Source organism: Aotus nancymaae, unplaced genomic scaffold (genome assembly GCF_030222135.1).
Source record: "Aotus nancymaae isolate 86718 unplaced genomic scaffold, 86718_ANA_hifiasm-v0.15.2.pri h1tg000008l, whole genome shotgun sequence".
Classification (NCBI taxonomy): domain Eukaryota; kingdom Metazoa; phylum Chordata; class Mammalia; order Primates; family Aotidae; genus Aotus; species Aotus nancymaae.
The window spans coordinates 30,288,804-30,305,170 of record NW_026988419.1 but is presented as its reverse complement, the minus strand read 5'-3'; the positions used below and the strand labels follow the sequence as shown (position 1 = coordinate 30,305,170).

General features: G+C 36.0%; 1 protein-coding gene and 1 pseudogene across 5 annotated transcripts in view; one reads left to right on the top strand and one right to left on the bottom strand.

Annotated features, from left to right (window-relative positions):
* NBEAL1 (neurobeachin like 1) overlaps positions 1-12,139 on the top strand; it is a 222,282-nt gene extending 210,143 nt beyond the window's left edge. For 4 of the 5 annotated variants that reach the window (XM_012446193.3, XM_064373144.1, XM_064373145.1 and 1 more), the window contains one exon: positions 4,428-8,556. In XM_012446193.3, coding sequence (XP_012301616.2) covers positions 4,428-4,529 — 102 coding nt within the window. In that variant the 3' untranslated portion in view covers positions 4,530-8,556. Of the gene's footprint in view, positions 1-4,427; positions 8,557-11,486 lie in introns of those variants that run through there. The other variant, XM_012446197.2, reaches the window with a different exon arrangement.
* Positions 10,133-10,657, bottom strand: LOC135273680 (DAZ-associated protein 2-like; annotated as a pseudogene).
* Positions 12,140-16,367: the final 4,228 nt, after the last annotated feature.

Here is a 16,367-nt window from a genome sequence, read left to right as displayed (position 1 = left end):
ACTACTTACTTTAATTTTAACAGATATCCACCATAACTATTTATCAGGTGTTCTTTTGTAAAAGCAACCTTTTTTATTTGTAACTACAAATATCCCCATACATGTGCTTATTCTCAGTGAGTTTCCTATAGTTAAATTTACTTGCTAATGATTTATCAATTACTAGATATGTAGATATCATAAATCCAACTCTCACTCAGGAAAACTTAGTAATTACACTCCAAGTTACTGATTCTTCCAAATAATTTATGTTATAACATAGTTAAATTAAGCATTATAAATTTTTTTTAAGTCACTGTTGGTATTTTCTGAGAAATCTAATAGTATGGGATCTGTCGGGGTTATTTCAAGGGAAGAAATTACTATCACACAGTCAGTGGCTATAATAACCTGTTAAAGATCATAAAAAAACCTGTTTCGTAAATATTTGAAATTTCTTTAGTCCTTATGCTTTTTAGCATATTATTTTAACAACAAAAAAAGTATCATTAAATTAATGTTACTGTGTCTGGGCATGGTTGCTCCACCTGTAATCCTAGCCCTTTGGGAGGCCAAGGCAGGCAGATCACCTGAGGTCAGGAGTTTGAGATCAGCCTGGCCAACGTGGTGAAACCCTGTCTCTAAGAAAAATACAAAAATTAGCTGGGTGTGTTGGCATATGCCTGTAATCTCAGCTACTCAGGAGGCTGAGGCAAGAGAATCACTTGAACCCAGGAATTGGAGGTTGCAGTGAGCCAAGATTGTACCACTGCCCTCTAGCCTGGGTGACAGAGCAAGACTCTGTCTCAAAAAAAAAAAATTAATTCCAGATCCAACAGTCTCTCAATGTCAGCAACTCTATATCTCAGTGTTTCACTTATATTTAAAACATTTTAAGGATGTTTCCATTCAGTGCAAAGTTTCTTGATTACCATATTTCGCAAGTAAATACTGTCTTATCCTCTGTTAATGTGATGATGCTCCAACTTTACTCTTTGAGTGTATTTCACTTTCTGTGCTTCAGTCAAGTGCCTTTCAAATTTGCTTACCCTTCTGTCACCTTAATAAGTTTGTCAGTTTCTGATGTTACTGAATTTTTTTAATGCAATTACCATTATATGCATACATTTTCTTTTAAAAATTGATTGGCCAGCTAGGTGTGGTGGCTCATGCCTGTAATTCCAACACTTTAGGAGGCCAAGGTGGGGGGATCACCCGAGGTCAGGAGTTCAAGACCAGCCTGGCCAACGTGACGAAACCCTGTCTCTACTAAAAATATAAAAATGAGCTGGGTGTGGTAGCAGGTGCCTGTAATCCCAGCTACTTGGGAGGCTAAGGCTTGAGAATCGCTTGAACCAGGCGGAAGTTGCAGTAAGCCAGGATTGCACCACTGCACTCCAGCCTGGGGAACAGAACGAGACTCTGTTTCAAAAAAAAAAAAGATTAAAAAAAATTGATTGGCCAAAGCACCTAAGCAGCTTCATTTTATAGGCTTAATGTTTTGTAATATTTACCAAATAAGTTTGGTAATTTGCCCTCACTGAAAGATTTATATAGGCTACAACACATAGAATCTGAAGTGTATATAGTGTGTATATATATAGTGTATATGAGAATTGTTAATGAAAGTATTTTTTTACACCTTTGGCTATATCAGCTAAATTACTTTAATAAATTAAATATTTAGAATCTTATATAATTAAAATATAATTTATTCTGTATTACAATGTAGAATATGAACTAGATCGATATTTACTTGCAAAAAGATATTTCTATTTCAATATCTATTTTTATCTAAGACATCAAAATCTTAATATATATTTTTAATCAGGTACTAGTTTTATATATTATTGGGTGAAAATCCTATTTATAAATCACATGGCAAGGTAGTAGGGCTTCAGAAAATACATCTACAAATGTAACTGCAAAACAAGCATGCCAGAGCCACTAGTATCTTTGTATGAGGCTTATCTTTTATCACTCCAATAAATATACCCTAGAAAAGTGACTATTAGGCCAGGCGAAGTGGCTCACACCTGTAATCCCCGCACTTTGGGAGGCCGAGGCAGGTTCATGAGGTCAAGATATTGAGACCATCCTGGCCAATATGGTGAAACCCTGTATCTACTAAAAATACAAAAATTAGCTGGGCGTGGTGGTATGCACCTATAGACCCAGCTACTTGGGAGGCTGAAACAGGAGAATCGCTTGAACCTGGGAGGCAGAGGTTGCAGTGAGCCAAGATCACGTCACTGCACTCCAGCCTGCAAACAGAGCAAGACTCTGTCTCAAAAAAAAAGAAAAGTGACCATTAAAAAAGGGTGGCAACCCTGTCTCAAAAAAAAAAAAAAGAAGGTGGAATCACCATTAAAAAGTAGATTACACTTGAGAAAGTAATTACAAGAAGCCATAGGGTTTTCTCACCCCACCTAGATGTTTAAGCACTTAAAGGACATTTATTTATTCACTGATTTAATTAATATTTTTATACACTGGGAAGGATGATAGGTAATGCAAATTTAATGGTGAACAAAATGCAGTTCCTGGCTTCAAGGGGCTTATGCTCTTCTTGTTTTCTACATTACTTTTTACCATTCTCTTGTTAATTAGTTTTTGAAAGTCTTATATCAAAGAATTTTGAAATTACATTCTTTTCATCAAAACTTTCTTTTTCTTTTTCCCCTTGAGACAGAGTCTCACTATGTTGCCCAGGCTGGAATAAAGTGGCACAATCTCAGCTCACTACAACCTCAGCCTCCCTGGTTCAAGTGATTCTCCTGCCTCAGCCTCCCAAGTAGCTGGGACTACAGGCACTTGCCACCACGTCCGGCTAATATTTTTTTTTTTTTGAGACAGAGTCTCGCTCCGTCACCAGGCACCAGGCTGGAGTGCAGTGGCACGATCTCAGCTCACTGCAACCTCCGCCTCCTGGTTTCAAGCAATTCTCCTGCCTCAGCCTCCCTAGTAGCTGAGACTACAGGTGCACACCACCACATCCAGCTAATTTTTGCATTTTTAGTAGAGACGGGATTTCACCATGTTGGCCAGGAAGGTCTCGATCTCTTGACCTCATGATCTGCCTGCCTCGGCCTCCCAAAGTAATTTTTATATTTTTAATAGAGATGGAGTTTCACCATGTTGACCAGGCTGGTCTCGAGCTCCTGACCTTATGATCAGCCCACCTCGGCCTCCCAAAGTGGTGGGATTACAGGCATGAGCCACCTCGCCTGGCTTTACTTTCTTCTTATCCTTGCAATTGGCATTAACAGTACTGCAAATATAAGAAAATAAAATCTTCAAACCTACATGCCTTGTTAGCTAAATTAAGAATAATTTTGAGCCAGGCGTAGTGGCTCACACCTGTAATCCCAGCACTTTGGGAGGCTGAGGTGGGAGGATTGCTTGAGCCCAGGAGTTCAAGACCAGCCTAGGCAATATAGTGAGACCTCATCTCTACAAAAAATAAAAAATTAAAATTAATTAAAAATTAAAAAAAAAATAGTTTTGAGAAGCTTATTTTGATGAAATAATACATATTTTTAATAATTTATAAAATAAAAGAACCTGGTAATTTTGACATAACTGGCCTATTAAATGTTTAAATGTACACATTGGCATTAGACCTTTCTCAAAGACAAAATAAATATAAAAGTCTTTCATTATTATTATTGTTATTATTATGTGTGTATGTGTGTGTATGAGAGAGAGAGAGAGATGTAATGCCTAGGCTGGAGTACAGTGGTGCCATCTGGGCTCACTGCAACCTCTGCCTTCAGGTTCAAGCAATTCTCATTCCTCAGCCTCCAAAGTAGCTGGGATTACAGGTGGGCACCACTATGCTGGGCTAAATTTTGTATTTTTAATAGAGACAGGAGAGTGCCATTTTGACCAGGCTCTGATCTCGAACTCCTGACCTCAAGTGATCTGCCCACCTCGGCCTCCCAAAGTGCTGGGGTTACAGGCATGAACCTCCATGCCTGGCTGTCTTTCTCTATTATTAATAACCTTTAAAGTGCTACTAATTCTGCTAACAAAATTTGTTTCTTTTTTTTTTTTTTTTTTTTTTTTTTGAGGCGAAGTTTCGCTCGTTACCCAGGCTGGAGTGCAATGGCGCGATCACGGCTCACCGCAACCTCCGCCTCCTGGGTTCAGGCAATTCTCCTGCCTCAGCCTCCTGAGTAGCTGGGATTACAGGCACGCGCCACCGTGCCCAGCTAATTTTTTGTATTAGTAGAGACGGGGTTTCACCATGTTGACCAGAACGGTCTCGATCTCTTGACCTCGTGATCCACCCGTCTCGGCCTCCCAAAGTGCTGGGATTACAGGCTTGAGCCACCGCGCCCGGCCACAAAATTTGTTTCTTTTCACTCTTCAAAATCAGTGTCTTCTATATCAATTTTATTTATTTTTCTTAATATTTATTCATTTCTTTGTATTACTTTACACAGATGCGTTCAGGTCAGCTTTCTCGAAAATTGTGGGGATCGAGCAAGCGACTTAGCCAGATTTCAGCTGGAGAAACTGAATATAATACTCAAGATTCTAAGTGATTGTTATTCCATTTTCTGTTATGATTACTGAAACCTGATTTATTGCTTTGTCACTTTAACCATATCTCTCAACTCTGAAATGTTGCAAGGCTTTTATCCCTGAAAATCATTTAGGATAACCACAATTTACTCTAGTATATAAACTAATTCTTGGTCTATACGAAGATGGATTTGAGAAAATGTATCTGATTTGATTTGATTTGGTGGCCCATTCCTTAAGGTCATTGTATCCATTTTTAAAACAAAATTCTAAAATAAGAAAATTAGGTTCAATTTGGTTATTATTCCAAATGATAAAATTTAGGATTTTTCTAACAAAAGAGTACAGATAATGAAACAGTTGAGAGAGATGGCTTTAAATACATTCTTAAGTAATCATTTTCCTATTTACTGACCACTATAATAAAAATATATCAATTTATTTATTGAACTCCTGACTGGGGATAATATTTTAAAGGTATCTGTTGCACACTTGGATTTTCAGAACTCAGTAAAAGTTACAGGTTTGCATAGTAAGAATAAAAATAAGAATATTGAAACTGGTACATTAGCTCATTCTACTACTACTTAGCATGTTACTAATGAGAAGTTACTGAAATCTGTTATTGTCCTTAAATAATAAAAACTGAGTAGAAAAAGAGGAACTAGAGATACATTTTACAGATGTATTTACTTAATAATTTAATTAAGCAAAAGTGCTAATTGTAATTTTGACAGTTGGGTCTTTTAAGTAGCATTTGCAGCACAATTTACATTTGCAAAGTACAGAATTTCTTGACTCCTTTGCTAAGCAAATACTGTTTTACTCTAATAATTTTTTTTAAAAATTCTATTTTGTGTTTTAGGATTATAGCTAATTTTATTATATAATGTTAAATGTTAAGTTATGCTTGATTACTAAGATCTTAAAGTAAAAGCCTGATTTATTTAATTTGGAATTCAAAGACATTGTTAAACTTAGATTTTTTTTGTAAGATTATCTTTTGGGTTGGGTCAGAGAGGTTTTACAACTACCAGTGTTTTTAATCCAAGATTCCATGTATTTGAGGGAGCTTGTGAATCCCTTTGAAATTTGGCAGAGATTTTGTATGTTAAATGCATTTCAGGATGGAATGGTTACATGGCTTTCTTTAAAGGGATCTGTGACCAGACAAAAAAAAACTTTTAAAATCAAGTAATAACATTCTTTTTTGTTCCACAAATCACAGATGTCCTTACATCCAATTGTCTTCTTAATTGAATCTTAGAGAAATTATTCCTTTGCAATTTCACTCTCCTGTTGACCACAGTATCCAGTGCCCTTTTCTTTATAGTCTTTTGAGTGAGTAAAAAAAAAAAAAATTAGAAATAAATGATTCTGTTTTGGGAAACTTGATTTGATGTGAGTCAGGGCTAGTAAAAAGCTATAGAAGAACTTTCTTTCTAATAAGTAAAAATCTTCTGTTTTATTAAGGAAAAATAAGCTATGTTTAAGGTAAATAACTGAAATAAACTGGATACAGCAATTGTAAAGTAGAACATATGTAAATGTAAAGGTGTCTTAAGACTTCAGGAATTTGTATTGAAAAAAGTCTCAAAATAAGTTCAGTGGCAATAATTATACATAAGTGAGACTGGCTTGTATTCATTTATTCTTTTTTGGGGGGGATGGTAGGCTTCAATGCAGTACTTTACCCATGGTGCCACCATGGCTATCTTATTTTTTATCTTATAGTTTTTTAGGAGATTTCAAGTCAGCATAACTAACACGATTGATTTTTAGTTTTTAAAATATTGATTTTTTTTTTGGAAACTTTCTGAATCAAAACCAAGTTTTATTTTGTTATTTATCCAGAGATTTTGATTTAAAAATGCCTTCTTTATTTTTAAGTTTACTTAATATTGGATTTGAAAATTATTTTGGATGCTTATAAGTTTTCTAAAATTAGGAAAAAAAATGCCTAAATGTTTTACTATGCTGCTTTTTAGATGGAAGAAATAAACAAGCAGTTTTTACTTTATAGTACAAATAAGTTTTGTTCACAATATAATAGATATCCTACCTAGACTAATACTAAATATACAAGGTAGTGGATTTATTCCTTATATTGCTTTTTTCCAAAAAGTAAAAACCAAAAATGTAGAATTTAAAGAAAAATCTTTGAGAATACTAGCAACAGTCTACAGAATGGAACTTAAATGTTATCTATTAAAAGAAGCAAACAGAACTATTAGCTGAATAATAAATTACTCATTTAAAGAGTATAGCCTACTGAATTACTAGATAAAATAATTGGAAAGAAGTACTTTTGAGATGTTATCCATAGAAATTAGTCATAATATAATGGGAGAAATGAACAGTATTATTAGAATGAAATAACAGGTGGACACTTCAGTTAGTGAATATATGTCAGTTTGACTTACAGAGTCTGTTATCCTTGCACAACTTTTAATCTGCTTTTGTTTTTTGATACTGATGATGACGAAAATAAAAATCTCAGCATCCTGGTGATAGGAAGAGATTTATGCCAAGATAATTATTTTACTTTTGGAAAATGAGATTAAGTATTAAAACATGTAATAGCTGTGCACACTTAGAGAATAAAGAAACTTTATAAATTTTTTTACAACTGTTTTCAATCAGTATTTTGTCATTACTCAGATAAAATTGAAAGAGAGAAGGAAAAATAGATCAGAGCATAAAAATCAGGAAAGTGTATAAAAATGAAGGTTGGCTAGTTGGTTTAGTCTTTCTTTTTAGCCTGTGAAGCTCATGTCTGTTATTAAGAAGTTAATACAAAATTAAAATCTATTAACTTTTTATAGGTCACAGTGCAGTGCATCCTTTTGCAGAAGAAAAAATACCAAGTGTTCATTCTGTCATTAGCAAGGAACACCAGTGAGGTTTCTTTTTTTTCCTCTATTTAGGACATATCAGAATTATCCTTCAGAGTACTCGTATTGAAAATCAGGTTTACGCTTCTGAAAAGAAGTGTGCTGTCAGAATTAGAATTTAGATTTGAAGGTTGAATCTTAATCTAAGACTTTGTTGTTGTTGTTTAAGACATTTTATATTTTGTGTGAAAAGGAGTGGGCAGAGAAAACTGTTAACTTGGATACCAGATTTTTATTTAATGATGATAGAGATATGACCTTTGCATTGATGTATGTTTTATATTGTTACTACTAAAGAGATCACTGAGAAAATCTTGTAATTGAACTTAAGGAAGTTAGCTCCTTTTGTATATTTATATTTATAAAATGAGTAGCATTATTCTTTACCACTTTCCAGTGAAAAGATGCAAGTCCTAGGACTATATGAAATATAAATATTATAATATTAAATAATATATAATATGTAACATCATGGGTATCTGTGTTGGGGATATGTGTAAGGACTAGTCTTTTCAAATATATATATTTAAACCTGTCTTCTGTAAACAGGTTCTTGAACCTATCTTTAAGATACAATTTTTGACTGGAATATTAGAAATTAAACATGGGCCGGGCGTGGTGAATCATGCCTGTCATCCCAGCACTTTGGGAGGCCAAGGTGGGCCGATCACAAGGTCAAGAGATCCAGACCATCCTGGCCAACATCGTGAAACCCCATCTCTACTAAAAACAAAAACAAAAATTAGCTGGGTGTGTTGGCGTGTGCCTGTAGTCCCAGCTACTTGGGAAGCTGAGGCAGGAGAATCGCATGAACCCGGGACGTGGAAGTTGCAGTGAGCCAAGATTGGCACCACTGCACTCCAGCCTGGTGACAGAACAAGACTCCATCTCAAAAAAAAAAAAAAAAAAAAAAAAAGAAAAAAAGAAACATGTTTTTCTGTTTCCTTTTTTTTTGCTTTCATCATCAGCCATACTCATGGCTTACCCTACGCATTGTTCCTCTCATCAGCTGAAACTGTTCCTCCCCAATAAGTGAGCAATCTTAAACATTTTTATCACCCTTAAAAAACTCCATTCTCAGTATTCTTTTTGCTGAATTTGTATATTGTGTATACTCAACATATTATTTGTTTTAAACTTGATTCTATCCAGAGCATTGTTCTGTAGAGTTATCCTGTATTTATCAGAATTGTGTGTTATTTTTCTTGATAACATTAGACAATGATATAGTATTATCAGTTATCATTTTAATGTGATTTAAAATGTGAACCACAGCCTGCCTTCTTTAATTTAAATCTAGGCCAAGCATGGTGTCTCTCACCTATAATCCCAGCATTTTGGAAGGCTGAGGCAGGAGGATTACTTGAGCCTAGGAGCTCAAGTCCATCCTGGGCAACATCGTGGGCCCCCACCTCTACAAGACATTTAAAAATTAGCCGTGCATGGTGGCACATGCCTGTAGTCCTAGCTACTCGGGAGGTTGAGGTGAGGGGATCACTTGAGCCTAGAGGTCAAGGCTGAAGGGCTTCAGGGAGCTCTCACTGCACCACTGCACTTCATCCTAGGTGACAGAGACCCTGTCTCCAAAAAACATTTTTTTAAATTTAAATCTAGCAGTTTCTAGGCCAGTGGTTTTTTTGTGTGTTTTTTTTTTTTCCAAATCCTCAAAATAGTCTTTATTCTACATTTTTAGTATAAATATTCTACAAGTTAAGTGCACCACAGTGGAGAGAGAAACATATAATGCTGAACTTCCATAACAGTCAGTGGTACAGTCAAATATCACACGTACAGAACACACAGTTTAGATGAACTGAAATTATAAGATAAAATCCAATTTCAGAGAACAAAAATCAAAACATTAAGGATTCCTGAAATATTCTTAACCCTAATGAGATTTCACTGGACTCAAGTCATTTGTTCACAGTACAGTTTGCATGATATCTTTGTGCAAACATAGCTTAGTTTTTCTGGCACCAAAGCAAATTTGAGTTAGGCTCATGCAGGCAGGGACAACCTATGAGGAGGACCCAAAGACACCCTCTACTTTTGCCTGAGGAGATGTGAAAGCAGATCTGTGCTTGAGGCACAGAGGGAGTTTCAGAGGATCCTTGTGAAAGACTAGTTAAAAGATGACAAGTGGGGAGGAGTTCGAGGAAAGGAGGAAATTAGTCTGACTGGCTTTCTGTCCTACACCATTGATTCAATGGAGACTGGCAGGAGGAACTGGAAGACTAAGGTTGGAGATGGGATGGGTGGGGCAAGGGATGGAAAGGAAGATGGGGACAACTAATGGGTTCCATTTATATCAAGTAATACAAATCAAAGACTTAGAGATTAGAGGCCAATCAGAATAATTTGACAACTTTAATTCTTAGGAAGATAAAGTTCCTTCCAAACCTATTTTGATGTTTTATTACTAAAAGCAAAGACCAGTATGGTACAGTATTACTCCAGAGAAATTAAAGGAAGATCCTTAGGGTGGCTTCACCCACATTTATTTAATGAATGGATACCTCCCCTACCTCAAAATACTTTAGAGAGGTACTGCTACCATTACATGGTTCTTTATTAAATTTGAAAAATGCCTGAAAGTTTGGACACCAGAAAGACACCCTAAAAACATGTGTCTAAACTGCAACTTCAGGTTAATATGACTAAAGCAGTTACACTGTGAGAAGTGCTGAAGGTATATGATGTCTTTCCGGCACAAAGGTGGCCTTGGTTCCTCAGCAGATGGTGTAGCCACCATCTGAACCACCCATGAAGAAGTTCCCCTTCCGCTGAGTTATAAGACTGTTGGCTCCCTGCATGACTGCAAGCTGAGCAGCATTGGGAGGGCATCTAGGAGGTGGAGAAGGAATGTTGCCAGCGGTAGCCCAGCTCCAAATCTGTCATCTGCGTCATACCCTCCTTCCACCAGCCCTGTAGAGCCAGCTGGATAGATGGGACCCACTGGATGATAAGCCATGGGGATTGTGGAACCTAAAGACCCAACAGCCACAGACTGAGCCATGGGAAGATACAGAGATGCTCCAGGAAATGCAGCCGACATGGTGGGGACTCTAGGTGCACAGTGCTCAGATGATAGAGCTCTGAGTAGGCAGGTGGAGCATCAATATAGGGTGGAGCCTGAGGAATATGCAACGTCTGAGGGCATACTGGATTCCCAGGAGGCTGTACAGGGTAGATCGGCTGTTCATGGTGGCTGTGGGTTTGCTTCATCTTGACATTGCCAGGCCAGTGGTTCTTAGTGGACGTTGCAGATCAGACTTGTCTATGGAGTTTATAAATATACAGATATCTAGGCACTGCTTTGGACTACCTGAATCTCTATACTTTATATTCTTGGTATTAAAAAATTATGTATCAGGATTATTATTTTATATCATAAAATATTTTCCTGTATAGAAATTTGTCCATTTATCTTTATAAACCCTATCCAATATTCAGACTTATTTGAAAATAGGCTTAATCCTTATCCCAAGAGACATTTTGTCTAAAATGTTTGAAATGGCTTTATTATCTTTGTTTTGCCTGCCACAGAAGCAACCAAATTTCCTTTCAATTTATTTATTTATTTATTTATTTATTTTTGAGACAGAGTCTCAGTCTGTCACCAGGCTGGAGTGCAGTGGCACAATCTTGGCTCACTGCAACCTCCACCTCCCGGGTTCAAGCAATTCTCCTGCATCAGACTCCCCAGTAACAGGGACTACAGGTGTGTGCCACCTTGCCCAGCTAATTCTTGTATTTTTAGTAGAGACAGGGTTTCACCATATTGGCCAGGATGGTCTCAATCTCCCCATCTCGTGATCTGCCCACCTCAGCCTCCCAAAGTGCTGGGATTATGGGCGGGGCCCTCAATCGCATTGTCTTTAACTTGAACTCTCTTGAGACTGTTCACATTTGTAAATTGTAACTAATATTTGCCTCCAGAAAAGTACGTCTGTTTGCTAATATTAGTTCCTAGTGGCTATCAGTGAATGTTTTGCAAACTTGAATTAGGTAACATTTTAAAGAATAAAAAACATGACTAACATGCTAAATTTAAAACCTAAAAGTAGGTCTCTTATCTTATAGCCTTGAAGCTTGTAATCAGTAGAATTTTCCTAACTAAAAATCATTGGATGTCATGCCTGTAATCCCAGCACTTTAGGAGGCCAAGCGGGCGGATCACCTGAGGTTGGGAGTTCGAGACCAGCCTGACCAACATGGAGAAACTTCGTCTCTAAATTAAAAAAAAAAAAGCATTGGATGAATTATTTACTACTTCCAATGACTTTTGCAGGTACAGCTTCTGTATGGAAATAATCTTTAAGTTTTTATAGGTATAACAGAATAAAGCATCAACATTTTAAGATATTTAATTTTAAATAGGAAATGATTTCATTTTTTGTGTTAAGAAATGTAAGGCCATCCTAGAGTACAGGAGTTATGTGATTTTCTTCTGTATAAAAATCTCATTTAATAGTGGCTGTATTATCAGATACTTACCTGATTGTAGTAAGTCATCAGACACATCTCCTTCCTTCGGTGATTATCTCATTTGCATTTGCCACATGTGGGTGATTTCTAAACACATTGCAGGATTTGGACCTGTAAACCAGTGGCTTTAGTGATAAATAAAAAGACACATTCAATAATATTTACCTTTGTCTTAATGCCCATAATCTTATGAATTGAAAATCTGAAGAAAAAGAATAAATAGAAAGCTACTAACTCAACATTTGTTTTTCATGTTTCCTTGGAAACTTACATTGTGCAAATGTAACAATAATAGTAATAACACAACTTTATCATTTAAAAAATTACCCATTCATTTTTCAAACTTGACTGTTGGCCGGACGTGGTGGCTCACACCTGTAATCCCAGCACTTTTGGAGGCCGAGGCAGGTGGATCACGAGGTTAAGAGATCAAGACCATCCGGGCCAACATGGTGAAACCCCGTCTCTACTAAAAATACAAAAAAATTAGCTGGACGTGGCAGCACACACCTGTAGTCCCAGCAACTTGGGAGGCTGAGGCAGGAGAATTGCTTGAACCCAGGAGGTGGAGATTGCAGTGAGCTGAGATTGCACTACTGCACTACAGCCTGAGTGACAGTGCAAAACTCCATCTCAAAAAAAAAAAACTGGACTGTTAGTGGAGGGGTGTGTGTGTGTCTGTATGTGTGTGTGTTTCCACATATATGATGGCTGTCTCATTATTTAATTTATAATTATTTTTTAGTGTATAGAGTGATTAGCTGCTTGTAATGCTGTTACAATGTAGCATAGTAATGTAAGATGAAGAAAAATTAGGATTTAGGTGGGATTTTTAAAAACTTATCAATTAAAAATAAACTACTTTTAAAAAGAAGTATTATTCCAATTGGACCTTTAAAATTTTTATTTTGGTAATAATATATTTCAACTTAAGATGTATTAAAACTAGCAGTTCTCTGGTAATCAGTGTACTAGTCAACATTAAAATGGTATTTTGGGTTGTCTTCTTTTGGTAACATTTTCTGACACTAAGCAACGTGTTTTACAGTGGGCTGAACATACAAATTCATAAATGCTTCTCTTTATTTTGAAGGAAAAAATACTTGTCTGTATTAGACATAATTATTTTGCTCTTCAGAATAGTAAAGTTATATTAATCAATAAACACTTTTAAGAAGTCATTAGGATGGTATCAGTAGTCAGACTTAATTGAAAAACTGTCAGCCTCTGGTTTTTTATATAGGGATTAAAGAGAATAACTATTTTTTCCTTTGGAATTTTGATTGTTTTTCTCAGATGGCTTTTTAATGATTTAATTATAATTTTCTATTTTTCTTCCAGAATTATGGCATGTTATAGTAGATCTTACTATTAAAGATCTTTTATATTTTGAACTGCTTTTTTCTATTCTCCTTTTTACTACTCTCAAAGACTGTGACTGATAAACACCATCATCAAACTTTTTTTGTGGCTAACTGCTTATTTTATAATTAGCTTTACATAAGAAAACTTCTTAGAAAACTGTGTGGCTTGTTGGTTCTATTTAGAAACTCTTAATAGGTATGGCTTTCATTCCTCCAACTGTTTGTTTGCTTTTATAGACTTGGAGCAAAAAATTTAGCAAAAAGTAATCAGTTATCTGGCTAGACAGCCATTTTCTCTCAGATTCATTGCTATAAAAATGAATTTACTGAGGCATAAAAATATGAAACATATTTAATTCACCTCTTTCGTCAGCTTTTCTGGGACTCCAGTAGCATTTCAGTGTTATAGAGAGTGACAGTGATTTGAATGCATGTAAATGCACATAGTCAATTCAGAGTGAGATAATTGAAAATTCAGAATGACTTGTTTTTTGAAACTACTTGGAAATTGTGCTGCTACTTAAATATTGAAGGAATTCAGAAAGTTGTGTATTTATCTTGAAATATTCCTTCTCATTCTACTGGAATTGACCATGAAAAAGAAAATATTACACCTTATTTATATCTAATTATTGACTGTACAAACTGTGACTCAGTGGATATTTGTATGCTCCCCAAAAAGGTTTTAAAGTTGAGCAAGTTTTAATAAATATGTGTAAATAATTTTGATTATTATTCTCATTGTAGGTAAGTTACTGTTAGTTTGGTGCAATACATTCTTTCCTTCCTCATCCTTTTAAAATTAAATATATAAGATGTATGTTTTGTTTTATTACATTAAGTGCTATTTTTTAAAAATTGTTGTGTGTATATGTGCTAATATTTGATTTGTTTCTGTATAGCATGATTAAAAATAATAATTGAAAATTTTGCACTTATTTTAGCCCCTTGGAAATTTGTATTCTAACACTTTTTAAAAATGTACATTTATTTTGTACATAATAAATTAGCTTTGTATATGAAAATGGGTTTGAATCAAATTTTAAAAATGTTACTTTCTTCAGTTGATTTGTAATTCTCAATTCATAGTCTGATTAGAACTTACCCTTGGCTAAGTTATTTCGGTAGATAAGAGATTGAATACAGTATTTGTTAATTAGAAAATTGATCACTGTTTCTCATATGATAAGAAGAATTCTGTCATCCTAAGTGCACAAGATAAATGTCAATTGACTAGGTTTTGTCGTATGTAATAACAAATATTTAGCCTTTCACTTTAGAGCTACCTCAAAAACATTGTTACAGGCTAGGCACAGTGGCTTATGTCTGTAATCATAGCACTTTGGGAGGCCAAGGCTGGAGGATGGCTTGAGCCCAGGAGTTTAAGACCAGCCTGGGCAATATAAGGAGATTCTGTCTCTGCAAAAAATTTAGAAACTAGCCAGGCATGGTGACATGCACCTATAGTTCTAGCTACTCAGGAGGCTGAAGTGGGAGGATTACTTACTTGAGCCCAGTAGGTGGAGGCTTCAGTGAGCCAAGATGATACCACTGCACTCCAACCTGGGTGACAGAGAAATACCCTGTCTCAAAACAAAAAAACATTGTTTCAGTTTTTCCCTTAGCAAATGATTATATGCCATAAATCTCCATTTGTAGTTAACCAAATAATACATTAAGCTGAATTTTTTTCTTTTCTTTTTCTTTTGTTGCTACACAAATTAAAGGTTGAATTTTTTTTTAACTTACATTCTTTCACAATTATAATCTTTAGGGCTAGTCATGGTGGCTCACGCCTGTAATCCTAGCACTTTGGGAGGCCAAGGGAGGAGGATTACTTGAGGCCAGGAGTTTGAGCCTGCAGTAAACTATGATCACACCACTGTACTCCAGCCTGGACAACAGACCAAGACTCTGTCTCTAAAAATAAAATAAATATTTTTCCCTCAACTTTGACAATCTAAATGTTGACCTAATCATTCGGTTTTGTCAAGGTTAATAGAATCTAATCCATAATAAGACAGAAGCCAAACTCTGTTCCAGGTTCTTGTTTGTACTTTTGTCTCTAGATCCAGAATAACGAAACAGCAGAGATGAACATTAACTTTTATCTACTAGCATCATCCATTCACTATACTATACTTTACTGAAGACATTTCATTAGAATTGAAAACTTCCTGCATTAATTCATCTGGTAAGATTTCCCAGTCACTGGACAATCAAAGCCAAGTTAGTTACACACTTCATTAAGACTGCCTTGCTTTTGTAAAACAAGTTTGTAACACCATTCAAAGCATCAGATAAATCTGTTTCACACAGAGATACTGGAGCATATATTTTCTCACCATACACAGTTGATCCTTGAACAGCATAGGTTTGAACTGTACAAGTCCACTTATAGGCAGATTTTTTTCAACCAAACACAGATCAAAAATACAGTATTTGGCCTGGGAAACATAGTGAGACCCTTTCCCTACAAAAAAAAAAATCAAAAATTCGCAAGCCTGTTGGTGCACAGCTACTCAAGAGGCTTAAGCCTGAGAGGTCAAGCCGTGTGATCATACCACTGCATGCAGCCTAAGCAACAGAGCAAGACCCTGTCCCAAAAAATAAAAGGAAATACAGTGGGTTGTGAAAACTGTGTGTATGCAGGACAGACTTTTTGTTTTTAGGGGTTTTTTTTTGTTTGCTTATTTACTTTTTAGTAGAGACAGGGTTTCACCATGTTGGCCAGGCTGGTCTTGAACTCCTGACCTCAGGTGATCTGCCTGCCTCAACCTCCCAAAGTGCTGGGATTATAGGCATGAGCCAATGCACCTGACCAATGAAGGGATTTTTTTAAAGGCATAAACCTATAAGGACAAAGAAAACAGAAGAGAAGATGATAAAATTTCAGGAGTTGGAAAATTACTGGATGAATGGTAAAAACAGATCCAAAAGGATGAATGCATGTAGATCACCTGAGGCTAGGAGTTTGAGACCAGCCTGACCAACATGGTGAAAGCCCGAGTCTACTAAAAATACAAAAAAAATTAGCTGCGCATGGTGGCAGGCGCCTGTAATCCCAGCTACTACTGAGACTGAGGCAGGAGAATCGTTTGAACCCAGGAGG